Genomic DNA, 15703 nt, shown 5'->3' on the forward strand with positions numbered 1-15703 from the left:
GGCGACCACGGCATTCCTAAAAAACAATGCCAACAGTGCCAAGGCATCAGCCTTTCCCATGGGATGCTGGGGATGAACCCCCCGCCCCCGTCTCTCCTCCCCCGGGCAGGGACGCGGAGGCAGCGTGGGGTGAATTTAAAGCGTTTATTCGTGGCGTCCCTCCGAGCCAGAATGAAAAACCCAGTGTGTACAAAGTCACAGTCACGGCTTGAAGAGCGCCAGGCAGCGCCCTCAGATAAACACAAAATAACTCATTAAAAAGTCGTTAAAAGTCATTAAAAAGTCCCGGCGTTATGTACAGCTAAGTGCCAGCTCGAGTATTCACAACACAGTAACGTACTGCAAGAAGTCGCTTAGGAGAAGTTCCCTTGAGAAACAACCTTCGCTCCGGCGGGGCCGGAGTCCGTCGCGTCCGTCTGTCCCGTCCCGGCGCGTCCGTCTGTCGCTCAGTGCCGCTGGCACGTGTGCAGGCGGGACGCGTCGGCGGGGCCGTGCTCTCGCTGCAGGCGACACGCCAGCCCCTCGGCGCACTGGCAGCGCTGGAAGATCTCCAGGCCGTGCGAGCCTTTCCGCCGGTGCCGGGTGCACACCTGCCCCTCCCGCAGCACCGGCTTGCAGATCTTGGACCAGAAGTGGCGGGCGCAGCACAGCCCGGCCGCGCAGTCCGACGAGCGCAGGCAGAAGTCACCCTCCTCGCCTGCGTGGGGACACCGGGGGGATGCTCAGCCGGGCGGCGGGGGACACCGCTCGTGGGGAGGGATGGGCATCCCGAGCCGCCCCACGGGCAGGGTGGGCATCCCGGGTTTGTCTTCTGGTGATAGTGGGGCTGGGGGGCACCCCGGAGCGATCTCACAGGGGACAGCAGGGAAAGGGGGCATCCCGGAGCGACCCCATGGGCGATGGTGGAGCAGAAAGGGCATCCTGGACTGATCCCGTGCGGGACACCGAGACAGAGTGGGCATCCCGAGTGATCCCGCGGGGGACAGAGATGCAGGATGGGTATCCCGAGTGATCCCGCGGGGGACAGCAGGGAAGGATGGGCACCCCGGACAGATCTCAGGGCAGGGGGGCAGCCCGGACTGCTGCCCAGGGGACAGCAGGGAAGGATGGCAGCCTCAGGCGGGACAGCGGGGTGACAGCGGCCGGGACGCCTCACCTTTGGCAGTGGGGAGCCAGGCGGGAGCGGGCGTCCGTCGGGGCAGCGCCTCAGTGCCCGTCTCGTCCAGCTCGGCCGCTCTGTGGGGCGGCTCCAGGGGCGTGCAGAGACCTGCGGGGGCAGCGGGGCGGCTGTCAGCCACGCGTGGGACCCCGGCCCCTCCCGCGGCCCCCAGCCCCAGGTGTCCCCTGCCCTCACCGTTGCTGCAGGTCATGCCGGGGCAGCACATGGCGTCGCGCAGGCAGCGCTTGCGGCGCCGCCGGCAGCCGAGGCACAGCGGGGCCCCCCCGCCGCGGGCCGTCCCCCCGCAGAACTCCTCGGGGCCGCAGTCCTCGTCCTCGGCGCACGGGAAAGGCTGGGGGGGCACAGAGGAGGCGGGGGGATCAGCGGGGCCGATGCTGCCATCCCCGAGTGTCCCCCCTCCCCATCCCCAGTGTGTTCCCTCTCCAATCCCCGGCGCGACCGCTCCATCCATCCCCGAGGTGTCCCCCACTCCATCCGGTGTGTCTGTGTCCCCATCACCCGCTGCGTCCCTCTCCTCCGTCGCCGGTGTCCCCTTCTCCATCCCCGGAGTGTCCCTCCATCCCCTGGGCAGCCCCTCCATCCACCCGCGCTGTGTCCCCTCTCTTCTTCCATCGCCGGTGTCCCTTCCATCGCTGGTGTTCCTTCCATCACTGGTGTCCCCTACTCCATCTCCCAGTGTGGGTGTCCTCATCCCCGACATGCCACCCTTCATCCCAAATGTGTCCCTCAACTCTATCTCCGACGGGTCCCCTCCATCCCCGGTGTGTGTCCCCATCTCCACTCCCGGTGTGTGTCCCCAGCTCCACTCCCGGTGTGTGTCCCTCTATTCCCGATGTGTGTCCCCCTCTATTCCCGGTGTGTGTCCCTCTATTCCCGGTGTGTGTCCCTCTATTCCCGGTGTCCCGCCGCTCCATCCGTGCTCTCTCCTACCTGTCGGGTGGCGGCCGGTGGGGCCTTGTTGCTGCCGTCGAAAGGGGGTGCGGGGGCGGCGCTGGCCTCGGCCGCCCCCCCCGGGGGGGGTCCCTTGATGGCGTTGGAGCTGAGGGCACCCCCGGGAGCCGCCGCCCGCCCCGCCGGGGCCGCGCAGCTCAGCGCCGCCAGCAGCGCCACCAGCCCCCGCATCCTGGTGCCTCCCGTGCCCTCCCGTGCCCTCCCGTGCCCGCAGAGTCCCCGAGCAGCAGCACCGAGCCGCGAGCAGCGGCTCCTGCGCTCCTCCGCCGCCTTTATACCCCCGGGGCTGCCTCCTGCCCGCCCCCTCGGGGCGGGGGGCCCGCCGGCTGGGATTTCAAAGCGTTCCCGGGGGGGGCTGTGCCCATGAGCCCCCAAAACCGCCCCCACCCCGCCCCGAGGGCTCCCACATTGGTCGGGAGGGGGTTTCGCAAGGGCGAGGGCAGATCTCCCCCCACCCAGCATCCCCCCCCCCGGCCTCCCCCGCCCCGGCTCCCGGCCAGATGCTCCGCACTTCCCGACGCCACCGCTGTCTCCAGCCGGGCGCGCCCGACGGAGGGGACCGGGAAGAGGGACGGGGGGAACACTCCCCCTTGTGCTAGCCCCCAGAGTGGGTGGGAGCCGCTGTGGGTGCAGAGAGCCCCCCCGCCCTCCCCCGATGGCAGAGTCGGTCCTTTGGTCTCCTCTAAGTCTCCCCCCCCGCCGCCTCCCCCGCGTCCTTCCTGGCGCCAGCGCAGCCTTGCAGGAAAGGAGAGGGGCTGCTCCGCATCCCCCCGCGCCGGGCGGTGTGCGGGGACACGGGGGGGACACACGACGGGACTCTCGGTGTCCTCTCCCTACTCCCCTGACCCCAGCCGGGGCGGGGGGGCAGCGTCGGTAGGGGGGGAGCTCCGGGCCCTTTGATGCGGGGAGATCAAAAGCGTCGCCCCTCCACTCCTTTCCCAATTCCCCCTCATTCCCTTTTTTTCCCGCCCATTCCCCCCATCCCCTCATTCCCCCCATTCCCTGCCCATTTCCCCTCATTCCCCCATCCCCTGCCCATTCCCCCATTCCCCCCATTCCCCCATTCCCCCCCATTCCCCCCATTCCCCCATTCCCCCCCATTCCCCTTCGCGTCCCCTGTTGGGGCAGAGCGGCTCCAGTGCACCCCCTGGCGGCCGCGCCGCGCCATCGCACCCCCACTCCCCCTCCCCGGTCCGGTAATTAACTCTCGTTAATTAACCCCCGTTAATTAACCCGGCTTTTCCCGGCGGCGGCCCCGTGCTCCCGTTTATTTCTTTTCTTAGCTTGGCTTAAATGAGAATACGAAGAGCCGGAGCAGCGCCCCTAAAATCCCCGGGGTGGGGGATTCCGGACGCCGCAATTCCTGCAATTAACGCCCCCCCTCTCCCGGTATCGCTGTCCCGGTATCCACTATCAGCTGTTCCAGCCCCGAATGGCTCAAGCCAGGCTAATAATTGCCTGGGGAGGTTTCGGGAGCACGGTGGGCAGGTGCTGTCAGCAGGGGCTGAGTCACGGCCGGGCGACATCCCTGGCACAGCCTGGCCACCCCTCCTGCCTTCCCTATTTTTAGCCTGGAATAATAAGCGCCACGCCTCGCCCCGAAATCTCGGTGTTCCCCTGGCAGTTTCAGGTGAGGGCCACGTCATCCTGGAGTTCTACTGCATTATTAACTTTGACCTGCGATTGCTGCATCCTGCAAAATGATTGGTGATGATTCCCAGCTCCTCCTTGGGCTGTTACCACATTTATTTCCCTCCTGAGAGGATGTTTTGTTGCTACTTTCTCCCAGCTTTTGCTCACCTCTGTGTCATCATCAAAGCATGGAAAGATTATGAGTTGGAAGGGACCTTCAAGCCCATCCAGTGCCACCCCCTGACATGGGCAGGGACAGCTTCCACTGTCCCAGGCTGCTCCAAGCCCTGTCCAACCTGGCCTTGGGCACTTCCAGGGATCCAGGGGCAGCCACAGCTGCTCTGGGCAACCAGTTCTGGGAGCAGAACCCATGTAACTCCACATTTCACCACCATCCAGAAGATCTCTCCCAAATTCAACTGTTCTGGAAGAAACCCACTGACAGCTGTTCAAAAGTAATTATTTTTATTTCAACTCTATAAAGTATACAACAGGCACTCGGCAATTACAGCTGCAGGGGGAGTACAGAGCGAAACAAAAGCCATGGAAGGTTATGAAAAAAAACCCCCAAAGTTCCTCAGTCAACATCCAAAGAGTTCAAGCGGCCGATGGCCAGGGCATGACCGACATCGGCCCGACAAACAAAACCTCTGCCATGGAAGGAAAGAAAATCAGAGTATAAAACAAAGAGCTGGGGTAAAACAAAGGGCTGGGGTAAAACAAGCATAAATCATGATTCAGGAGAGAGGCAACTCCAAATGGGATTTTCCCCGTTTTCTGAGAAAGCCCTAAAAGCGCCCAAGTCTCGGTGTCAGGGCTGGGGAGCCGAGGAGGAGTTTCCAGGGCTCGTCCCCATGGATGCAGGGAAAAGCACAGATCCTGTTTGGTTGAGTGGTGCAAATGAGCCTGGTCTTTGCACCGGGGTTTTAGGTTAGGAAAACGCCGGCGGGGTGGATTTTGCCCAGGTGGGAGATTCCTGAGGGGGGCTGTGTGAGACAGGACAGATGGGTGGGATCTGCAGAGCTTAGCAAAACAGGAATACCTGTCTACAGACTGCTAGGATGTCAGAGATTAATTTGACCCGCACATCACATTTATACATTTCACAGAAATGACTCTGTATCTCATTAACAGATACACAGCTCTGGTACATTGAACAGAAATCAGAGAATGACGTCATCATTTCTGTAATTCATCAAGATCAGATAATAAAGGCTTAGAAATTGGTAGCAGAAAGAACTGTAAAACGCAGCAAGCTAAGAAAGGACGACAGTTTGAGGTGTGTTTGTCTTTGTCATGCAGCATAACACCAATTTTGTCTTTTTTTTTTTAATAAGATGCCATGGATTTAAGGCACTTGCAACAATGCCAGATAGCCAGTGACGTTCTAGAACTATGGGACAGGTGGGTGAACAGGACAGCTGACAGAAAGTTTAATCATACTGACAAATATGACATTAATTCAAGTCTACCTCGACCTAAAAACATTACATTACAAATAAGGAAATGAAGGAATAATGCCATGGAACTGGAAAAGAACAGAAAGTTCTGTGTGACCCACAAAACATCGACACGAAAATACTTATTTACAGAAATATCTGCTCGTGGTCCTGTTGTTGAAGAAGAGTTTGCTGTAGGCAATGCAGCTCCAGGAGAAGCCACAACACCTCTGGAAACACGGGAGCCAATTCCCCCTTCCCTAAAAACGCTGTCGTCCCGTAGATCAGGAAAGCAGATAAAGAAATAAGGACAGGAGGTGGAAACACAGAGGCAATCCTTGTTGTGGATATATAGAGATATATATAAAGCAACTGAAATATATTATTATAACTGAAGGCTTATCATATACATATGCAAAGTGTTAATGCTCAGGAGAGGCCATGGAAGTCGAGTGAGGTGTTTGATATCAAAATAAACTCATATTCAGCACAGTGCACGCTGCAGGTGTCAATTCCCATGCCTGGCACAAGGAAAAAAGGGACAGGAAAAAGAAACCCAACAGCTCAGCCCATTCTAGACCCTCCTTCCTGTCACTTTTTCAGGCTGATCCCCAAATCCTTGTGATGCTTTGTCCTCCTTGCCTGCCAATTGCATCAGGTGTCACCATCCTGGGACAAACTCCTACAGAAAGCTGTCCCCATGGAGTGAAAATCCAGGAGGATGTGAGGGAAGCATTTGGCCTGTTTAAGATGCCTGGTGAATGTTTTAGCCCTCTTGCTCAGCCTTGGCTCTCAGTGCTGTCCATCCCTTGGAGAAAGGTGGAAAAGCCAGCAGGTGCTACCTTTTCCCTGTAATTTTGAAGGCAAAAGAAGTTTTAATGGTTAAAGAACAGCAGAAGTGACTGTGCCAGAGGTGTGGTCTCACCATTTGGAAAACAGAGGGAATTCCAGAGCCACAGACTGGTTTCAAAAGTGTCACATGACCCAGCTCATGTTGAACAGCAGACACGGCCCACGCTGTCAAAATACCCTTTTGATTACATCCTTTAACAAAAAACACGCAAAAGAGTTGGGACTTAGCATCAGGGAAGGAATTTTTTACTGCTCAAACAGATCTTTTCCATGTCATATGTGGGAAAAGTGCTTGTCAGCAAGACTTGATCTTTCTATGATCAGCTTTTGGCCGTTGAGATTGACAGGAGGCAGCACCTGCTCACCCACGGCAGGGGCTGGAATGAGAGGACCTTTAAGGTCCCTTCCAACCCAAACCATTCCATCATTCCACGATTCTGTGATTTTTGGGGGCGAGGTCTCTCAGAGAGACGAAAAGCTGATGTTTCCTGTTGGATAATGGGATAAACTTTCAATCCTGTGTATATGCAACAAATGAGCACCCAGGACAGGATCCCTCTGCTGCATCCTATAAACCAGAGGAGGGAATTCAAGCAAAGGAAAAGCAGTAGAAGTGAGGGAAAAGCATGTCCTGATAATATTGTTTTCCCTAGTTCCTTTTCCTATATGGATTTGGCCATCCCTGTGTTAAACACAGTCACATGGGTCTGGCACGCTGGAGACCTCCCAGGGATCTTCCAATATCCATTTCCCATTGAATTCCACTGACTTTCCTGTGGAGCTCCTTAGCCTGGAGAGGCATCAGGACTGCTGGCAATGTTCCATCAGAGCCAGCAGCCTGGCCCAGGATTTCTATTTGAATGACATTCTTTAAACACGGAAGAGATGCAGACATGGAGACATGGAATCATCGACAGGGAGAACGAAGCCTCTGCTACATATTCCTGACAGGATGGGTCAGGGACAGGTTTCTTCCCAGGTGAGGGATGGATGTAGCACCTCGAGAGGACATCACAGGTCTCATGTCTTTCCCTTTGGGCCTAAAAAGGTCCAAGTTATCTTTAATTTTATACCTAATCAGACTGGTGGGCTGTTGTTGCTTTGTTCAGGACTGTGATTGGAGCACTGTGAAATGGATCAGTAGATGTGAAATGGATCAATGGATGTACAATGGATCAATGGATGTACAATGGATCAGTAGATGTACAGTGGATTCATTCCATGATTTTCTCTTCCCATGCATGTGTTGGTACCAAGGGAAAGGAGAACTGAAGCCCAAAGGTGGTGCTGCCATGTGAGGGAAGCGACCCAACTCTGCCTTGACAGCATCTGCAGCAGTTGTGCTTTTGTTTGATCAGGCTGAGCCAAAATGTTTCCAAAACAAAGAGGAAGGGGAACATTCAGTCTTGTCGGGAATACTGCTGGGAAAGGAAAAGGACACATTCCCCACTGCTTTGATGGAAGTGCTTTGCCCGTGCTCCTCCTGGGCTCCAGCGCTGCCCTGTGGAGCTCGGAGGGTGGGAATAGCCCAAATCCTGCACTGGAGTAGCTGCAGCACTTCATAAATTACTACTGATCCTACGGAAAAAGCAGCTGGAATTAAGTGCCTCTTACTCTACGGATCTCTCACTCTGCTAATCAAGAGTGTGCCAGGATCTCTGTGGCCACAGAAGAGGAGTTCTGTGCTGGAGCAAGGCTCTGTGTCAGGACCACCATGTCCACGCCAGGTCACGTTCCAACAGAAAACATGGAGAGCACTACTGTCACTAAGCAAGAAGTCCTAATGCCACTGGAGTTACTGGAGCAGCATCAATCAAGGCATCATGGTGACCCCGAGCACAAATCCTCCCCAATTCCGGTCTTCCTGTTCCGCTGGCAGCCATGTCCCAGAAAAAGCTGTCCTCAGCAAGGCAGAAGCAGGTAAGAGAAATAACATTAAAAATCTATGTCCCATCCTGAGTTGTCGTCAGGGGGTGGCTCGTCACTGTCCTCTGGGAAGCTGTCAAAGTTGCTTGTGTCCGTGGGAGACGCGACCTGTTGGGGGGAGAGCGACAAGAAGGGCATGTTCATGCAGTGCTGGCATTCTCTTTTCATCCCACAGCCATGGGCATCCCAGAGAGTCCCCAGCAAGCCAGGGAAGTGCAGCATCTATGGCTTTTTGCTGAGGGATTTCCCCCAGCTCCCCTACTCTCCTGAGTTTTCCTACCCGTTGCCACAAGGTTATCACAACAGGCTTGGGAAAAGCGTCCTCAGAGCCCAGGATTTCCCACCCATGGCTCCAGGATGCTGAGCTGAGCCCTGCTGCCTTGAAGTTTCCTGACATTGCTCAACCTCAGGATCCTTCCAGAGAAACCCATCTTCTCAGGAGGAAGGCCAAGCTCATTTCTTTTTTGGAAATCGTGACATTTGAAATCTACCCTGGCTATAGAATTTATGGTTTTCCTGCTTTGTGACAGCGAAGGAAACTTTCTTACAGTGAGGACTTGATAAAGTCAAGACAATAAAAAAAGAAAAAAATTAAGAGGAAACCAGCAACTCTACAGCCCAAAACAATGAGAGTCTTACTAGAAAATTAATATTTTAAGCTTTACCCAGAGCTTGCTGATGTTTCCAGTCATTTCATTTGGGAAGAGCCTGAGCCAGGGGCCAACTGACATTCATTAAATCCCAGAATTCTGGAATGGTTTGGATGGGAAGGGACCTTGAAGCCCATCCAGCCCCACTCTGCCACACCTTCCACTGTCCCAGGCTGCTCCCAGCCCTGTCCAACGTGGCCTTGGGCACTTCCAGGGATCCAGGGGCAGCCACAGCCACTCTGGGCACCCTGTGCCAGGGCCTGCCCACCCTCCCAGGAATATTTTTTTTCCAGTATCCAGCTTGGATTGATCTCAGGTGTTGCCCCAACCCACTTGGCCTTGTTAACCCTCTTGAGATTCCCATTTGATATTGGATGCCGCTGCAAGCCTTGGGAAAAGACAGGAGTTCCAACTCCAGCTCCACATTTAATGTGGATGCCCAACTGCATCAGCATTTTCCTGCTGCTGAACACATTCTGGGGGAAATCAGGATTATGGAATACCTGACTCATTTTGGAAATAAAACCCCACCCTACAAAATCTTAGTGGTTTTAATTTCTTTCGGATTATCTGGATCTGTTGACTTTGTTGGGGCTTCTTCACCCTTTGCTTGCTCAGCTCATCTTTGGAAGAGTTCTGAGCTTTTCAGGAGAGGTAAAATCACAGATTCCAGCTGTGCTATCAAGGCTCAGCAGTGTCCTAGCAGCAGGCTGTAAATTGGGATCTTTCCAAAAATCCCATGGAATAAGAGTTCTTTGATTGCCTCACTGGCAGAGCCACGTAAGAAATGAGAGTTAAAGAGCTAGGAAAAGCCTTTTTTTTTTCAAAGAAAAAGGAAGTAATCTGTATGTTTGGTCCTGCTGGCTCTTTCCCAGCTAACAAGGAGAGGTGGATTGAAGGAAAAATGATGTCTGCCACCAGAGCTGTATTTTGGGTCCCTTTTCAGAGTGGTACTTGAGACTTTGCCAAAAAAACTTGTGGAAAATGAACTGGAGCAGGATTGACAGCTCTGGGGTTGACAAAATTCACAGTTCACAGGTTTGGAGAGGATCACAGGAGTAGGTCTGGAGGAGCTGCTACTCCCAAGAGCTCAGGGAAAGGATGAGCTGGGTTGAACCAGGATTAGGGCCAGCCTGGGGCTGTCCTGGAAGAGGGAAGGATGCTCCCATCTATTCCAGTCAGCCTTGCTATGTGGGGTAAGAGCAGTATTGGAAATGCTCCTACTAAACTAAAAATCCACCAAAACCAGTTAAGAAGACATTCTGGTTTTTTTTTTTTTTTTCAGGCGACATGGACATCCTGCATTCCCAAAGCAGGAATTGCTTCAGGAATTGGAGCAATTCCTGAAGGAGCAAACCTGACTTTATTGTTTGACTTGAAATGTGATCCTGCTGATGAATGAATAGGCATTAAAAATAGGCCAAGGCCAGGTTGGACAGGGCTTGGAGCAACCTGGGGTAGTGGAAGTGGAAGATAGCGGAAGATGTCACAGAAGGTGATGGAACTGGATGAGCTCAAAGGTCCCTTCCAACCCAAACCATCCCAGGATCATAGCTTGAACTTAAGAGAAAAAAAAAAACAAAAAACAAAAAAACCCAACCAAACCCAGCTTTGATCTCTAAAACATTGCTGAGTTGTTATGGGAGAGATTTGCCAAGTCCTGCTTTCCCCACTGATTCCAGGAGCTCCACATCCCACAGGACGAAAGGGGGTTGGGAAACCCTCCTGCTCTTTCCTTAAGCAAACTTTGGGATGGCAGATTCAGCCCCAGAGCTGGGCCTGCCCCTTCTGCAGGAGCTGCAGGATGGAGCAATGGGGTGCAATTAAACCCCCATTAATGGCATTCTCCCAGTGATCCCGAGGGATTAAGCTGGAACAAGGAGGGGAGGCTGCAGGACAGAAGGGGCCGAGGTAATTTCTGTCAGCTAATCCTGTTTGGTTTCCCTTTGCAGCCAGGCTTTGAGGGCAGAGAGCTCACAAAGACATCAAAGGAAGGGCTTTGCTCCAAGGGAAAATGAGCGGATCTGTCCCTCCGCGCCCTCCTGGTTAAACATCAACAGCTTTTCATGGAGGACATGGATGCAGGGCAAAGAGGGGCACAGGCATAAAAGACAGCACAGAAGGGAAGGTTAATGTGAAAGAAAAGGAAGATGGCATCCAAGTCCCACTTGCCTTTCCAAAGGAAAGGAGAATAAAGGAGAAGGGAAGAGGACACAGCTGAGAGAAGGGACAGAAGGGGCAGCTCTCCATGGAAATGGGAAAAGGAGATGCAGAAAAAAGTGGAGCAGGTAAGGGAGAGGAAAATGTGCTGGAGTGAGTGATCCTGCCTCAATACCCTGCTACAAAGGGGAGTTCTCCATGGCTGTGCCCTCCTCACATTGCCTTCCCAGGGAAGAGCCTGCCTGGAGAGCAAACTTAGCTGGGAATGTGCCTGAAGTGACTTTTCCAAGCATCTCCAGAAGAAATAAAGGACATTATTCTCACTTAATCCAATGTACCACTGCCCAGAGCTCACAGCATCACAGGAATTGCCCATGGAGAAGAAAATAACAATAGGAAAACTTACACTTGGGATTATGGGAGGTGTCAGTGTCCCTTTCCGTAACCCTTCCCAGTTAAAGCCTTCAAACCATCTGAAGGGAGGGAAGAATCCAACAGTTAGACAGGTGTAGCACACAAAGAAAAGAAAGTTGCTTAAACAACAGGTTTCATCTCCCACAAGCTTTGCCTTCAAATCCCTTTGAAATTTTTCCTGTCATCTTTTTTGGGGACCAAGAAGGAAGTGTGTGCAGAGACCCCATGGTGACACCACACAAGTGGAAATTGCCACCAGTCAGATGGGAACCATTCCTTGCTGCAGGTGTCCTGGAAGCTGCTCCTTCTGATCCAGAGGGTGGGTCCATCCCACAGGAGACCTTTTTTCTCTATGGAATTGGGTTAACTCCCAACTTCATGCTCAAGGATGTCTCACTTGTGGTTTTCCTCAGGTTTCCTCAAGGTGGGTGGATGAGCCCTGAGCCTTCCCAAAAAAAAATCCATCCAATCCATTCCTGCAGCTTTGGGGATGGGTGAAGAGATGATCCAGTGCAGATGGATGAGAGAAATTCTTCCTGGAATGGTTCTCTCACCTGTTCTTATCCCAATAAACCTCTAAGACATCATGTAACCCCTCCCATGGGACCAAAAGGGAGGATGAATTTACATTATGGATAGGAAGTGGTTTTTTAGGAGAAAATTGAGGTGTTTGAAATGCCTCTTTCTGGGATTGGAGCCAATGGCTGCTGGAGAAGACACTTACTTGTGCTTTTGGATATCTTTCACTCCATTTTTCAAGTTCCCTAATCTTTCTGATGGATTGTCCCTGTAAAAGGAAGAACAAATCCTAAATCCTTCTGCCCAACTCATTTCTTTGCAAACAACATCAAGGCTTTTTGTTTTATTCTTTCATCCACTTACCTGCATAATTTTTTAATTAAGTTAGCAGCATTTTTGGCAATCTTCTTTGGAAATTCAATCATGTCTATTCCCCTTAATATGATGTTATAGGTCTTCATGGGGTCTGGGCCTGAGAAAGGGGGACTTCAGAGAGCACAGGGAGGGAAAAAAGATTAAAAACTTGTCTTTCACAAAAATTGGTCTTTAAAACAGTTTTGAAGTCTGATAAAATACACCCAGGTGAGACAAGGTAGGTGTCAACCAGGAATGCTTTGCTTCCCATCATCCTAACCATTTCTCAAGGAGCTCTGGAATTCAGGGATGTTGGCTGCAGGGAAGTACCAAAAAGAAGTTTTCCATGCTAAAGCTCTTCTTCCCATGGCAGCTGCATCCCAACAGCCAAGGCAGGGGGCTCTGAGCTTCCCTGGCTTATCTCTGTGGTGGCACCTGATTCCAGTGGGCATTAATTCCATGGATGGGGGGCTGTGTGTGAAGGATGAGCAGGTGGAGGGGATGGATCCTTCCCCAGCTCCTGGGAGTGAGAGCTGGGGGATGAGGTGAGGGAACTCCAGGAAGCCAAGAGCAGCAGTGATATCCCAAATTAAATATGGGAAAGGGTGGATGGTGCCTGATCTACCTCCTCCTTTCCAGCAGTGAGGAACCTCCCCAGCTGAGTGCAAACCCTTCCCCTTTTCCCACCATTTCCAGACCATTCAGGGCCAAACCCTTCCCCTTTTCCCATCATTTCCAGACCACTCAGGGCCAAACTCTTCCTCTTTTCCCATCATGTTCAGCCCACTCAAAGCCAAAAAAAGATGATTTGAGTGGAAAAGCCACCGTGGAGTCCCCTGCCCCAGCCCTGCCCCTGCCCTGACCTCTTCAGGGTGAGAAGGGCAGAAATCTTGGGATGAATTTCGATGCCCATACCTGCCAGTCAGGAGCTCATACATCAGGATTCCCAGGGACCAGTAGTCTGCTGAAATGTCGTGACCTTTGTTCAGGATGATCTCGGGGGCTACGTACTCCGGCGTGCCACAAAAAGTCCATGTTTTCTTTCCAAATCCTATTTTCTTTGCAAAGCCAAAATCGACCTGGGGGAAGGGGCAGGAGAGAGTCAGGGTAGGGCACCAGAGGGAATGTCAGCTGTGGGTTCTGCTCCTCTTGAAGTGAAGCAAGGCAGAAAGGCAAATTCCTCATGGGAATTTTCTCCTAATTAAAGCACCGAGGGTCGTTCCAGAACCAGAGAAACACAGTGACCTTTTCGCTGATTTATCCTTGGGAAAAATTCCCATGAGGGAAGCAAACACCAGCACCAAGGGTTTCTTGGGGGTTGAAACTTGCTATCACTCACAGCTCAGGTTGATTTATTTTGCTTTTTTTCTTTTAAATTTAAATTAACATGGGCAAGGAATGGCTTTAAGCTGTGAGAGGGCAGGGATGGATGGGATATTGGGAATGCCTGTTCCCTGGGAGGGTGGGCAAGCCCTGGCACAGGGTGCCCAGAGCAGCTGTGGCTGCCCCTGGATCCCTGGAAGTGCCCAAGGCCAGGTTGGACAGGGCTTGGAGCAGCCTGGGACAAGTGAAAGGTGGGATGGGATGGGCTTCAAGGTCCCTTCCCACCCAAACCATTCCAGGATTCTGTGATTTAGGCACCTTCTGCCAAGTTTGGTTTCCTCTCCCACCACAAGGAGTGAAGCAGTACAAGGGTCCTCCCAGTTTGGCTGGAACTGTTGGCTCCCAGTTTGGCTGTTGGATATGCTGGGCTTACCAGGCTCCCTGTGGCCCTATAGCCGTGTCTCCACAGCAGTGGCAGGTATGGAAAATCAGATTATCCTGGAAAGTGTAGTCCTCTGGGGCTGGTCACGGCCCACGGGGAATCTGGGACACTCAGGGACATGCCTGAGGAGCTGGGGGCTGCTGAGGGACCAGCACAGACCCAGTCCCAGATGCTCCTGGGGCGGGAGAAGGACAGTCCTGCACCTCATCCTCCTCTACCACCCTGCACCTCAGAGGAGCCCCAGGCTCAGGGAAACGCTGCAGAGCGTAAATCCCAATGTCACGCAGGAGGCGACACGTGGAGGCTGCCACCAGGCTGTGATGATGGGCTGAGTTACTGTCCCCAAAGAGCCCCCAGGCCAAGACACAGAGCCCTTGGCCCCCCATGACTGCCAGGAGCCATCAGCCCCTCCTGGACCAGCTCCTTTTAGGGCTCCTGTCCTTCACTGGAGGCTTCCCAAGGGCCCACATCCTGCAGCACCTCCCACCAAGGAACTATTGTATCTCTCCTGGCCCACTCCATGTTCTCACCAGACCATTTGGAGTACCCCTAAAAAGCAGGATGCCTCTCCTGAGTTCTGGGGCAAATGGGTCATTTTTTGCCTAGGACAGGCTTTCTCCTGATGCTCTTTGCTCAGCATTCCAGGAGCATGGACCTGAATCCCAAGCCAGAATCACAGAATTCATAGAATCACTGGGTTGGAAGAGACCTCCAAGATCATCGAGTCCAACCCAGCCCCAACACCTCAACTAAACCCTGGCACCCAGTGCCACATCCAGTCTGTTTTTAAACACATCCAGGGATTGGGACTCCACCACCTCCCCGGGCAGGCCATTCCAGAACTTTATCACTCTTTCTGTAAAAAACTTTCTCCTAATATCCAACCTGTATTCCCTTGGTGCAGCTTGAGACTGTGTCTTCACAGTCAGCATTTCTCAGCTCAGCCATCCCCTGAGCCCTGCTGGAAGTTGGGAAAACATCCCGGTGGTGATGACAACACCTTGCCCTGATCTCCTCCCAGCATCCCCTGATGGACCCTGTGGGGGGACTTTGCTCCTCACTCTCTCCAGCCAAACCTGTGGGGGAGTTGGGGGGATTTTTTTTTGGCACTCACCAGCTTGGCATAACCTCGGTGATCCAGAATGAGGTTCTCTGGCTTGAGGTCCCTATAAATGATCCCTTTGGAATGCAAGTAGGCAAAGGCTTCCACCACACATGCCGTGTAAAACCTTGTGGTGGAATCCTCAAATGAACCCCTGTGGGAAGGAAGGAGGGAAAAGGGGATAAAGCCATTAAATGAATCCCTGGGAAGTGGTTTCCTTCCCCATGGAATTCATTTTATCACTACAGTAAAATCACTTCTTAACACCAGGAAAGTTCCTGGTGCTAAACTAACTTTTATATCTCAATCTAATTAAATTTGCATTTTTTTGAAGAAGCCTTTTTGCCTCCAATATCTGAAACTATTTTAAGGTTTATTCTATAATTTAGAAATAAAACTTTGAAATCCTTGTCTTGTAAGCAAGAAGGTATTTTTTTCTAATTACAACTTTGGGTTTTGAGTGTTAAAACTCCTTTGAGTGCGCAGGTAAGTTCTGTATTAATGTTCCTAAGACAAAACGCAGGAAAATGAAAGCTGTTGGGACTTGAAGAGTTAATGCAAATTCCAAACTGCACCTTTGGATCCTTGTTTCTGAAGTTTTCCAAAGAAAACCACATCTCCCTGCCTGCTGGGGGCTGGCTGAGACCAGGAGGGTGTCTAAGCTAGATGGCAGCAGAACCTCAGTTTAAATCCTGGAGAATTAGAGATGGAATTATCAGGCTTTGACAAAAAATATCAGGAAAAATTCCACCTAGCACC

At 52.7% G+C, this 15703-nt stretch overlaps 2 protein-coding genes across 3 annotated transcripts in view; both read right to left on the minus strand.

Annotated features, from left to right (window-relative positions):
- Positions 1–133: 133 nt before the first annotated feature.
- Positions 134–2302, minus strand: DKK1 (dickkopf WNT signaling pathway inhibitor 1). Its single transcript, XM_053984155.1, has 4 exons — positions 2111–2302; positions 1355–1511; positions 1157–1267; positions 134–697 (listed from the first exon to the last, which is right to left on the minus strand). The coding sequence occupies exons 1-4, from the start codon at positions 2300–2302 to the stop codon at positions 447–449; spliced, it is 711 nt and encodes a 236-aa protein (XP_053840130.1). The 3' UTR covers positions 134–446.
- A 1905-nt stretch (positions 2303–4207) lies between these two features.
- PRKG1 (protein kinase cGMP-dependent 1) overlaps positions 4208–15703 on the minus strand; it is a 384810-nt gene continuing 373314 nt past the window's right edge. For both annotated transcript variants that reach the window (XM_053983678.1, XM_053983677.1), the window contains exons 13-18: positions 14957–15098; positions 12993–13156; positions 12087–12209; positions 11929–11991; positions 11197–11263; positions 4208–8088 (exon numbers count right to left, since the gene is read on the minus strand). In XM_053983678.1, the coding sequence (XP_053839653.1) occupies positions 7990–8088; positions 11197–11263; positions 11929–11991; positions 12087–12209; positions 12993–13156; positions 14957–15098 (658 nt within the window). In that variant the 3' untranslated portion in view covers positions 4208–7989. The remainder of the gene's footprint in view (positions 8089–11196; positions 11264–11928; positions 11992–12086; positions 12210–12992; positions 13157–14956; positions 15099–15703) is intronic.

This window comes from Vidua macroura, chromosome 8, assembly GCF_024509145.1.
Source record: "Vidua macroura isolate BioBank_ID:100142 chromosome 8, ASM2450914v1, whole genome shotgun sequence".
NCBI classification, from domain to species: Eukaryota; Metazoa; Chordata; class Aves; order Passeriformes; family Viduidae; genus Vidua; species Vidua macroura.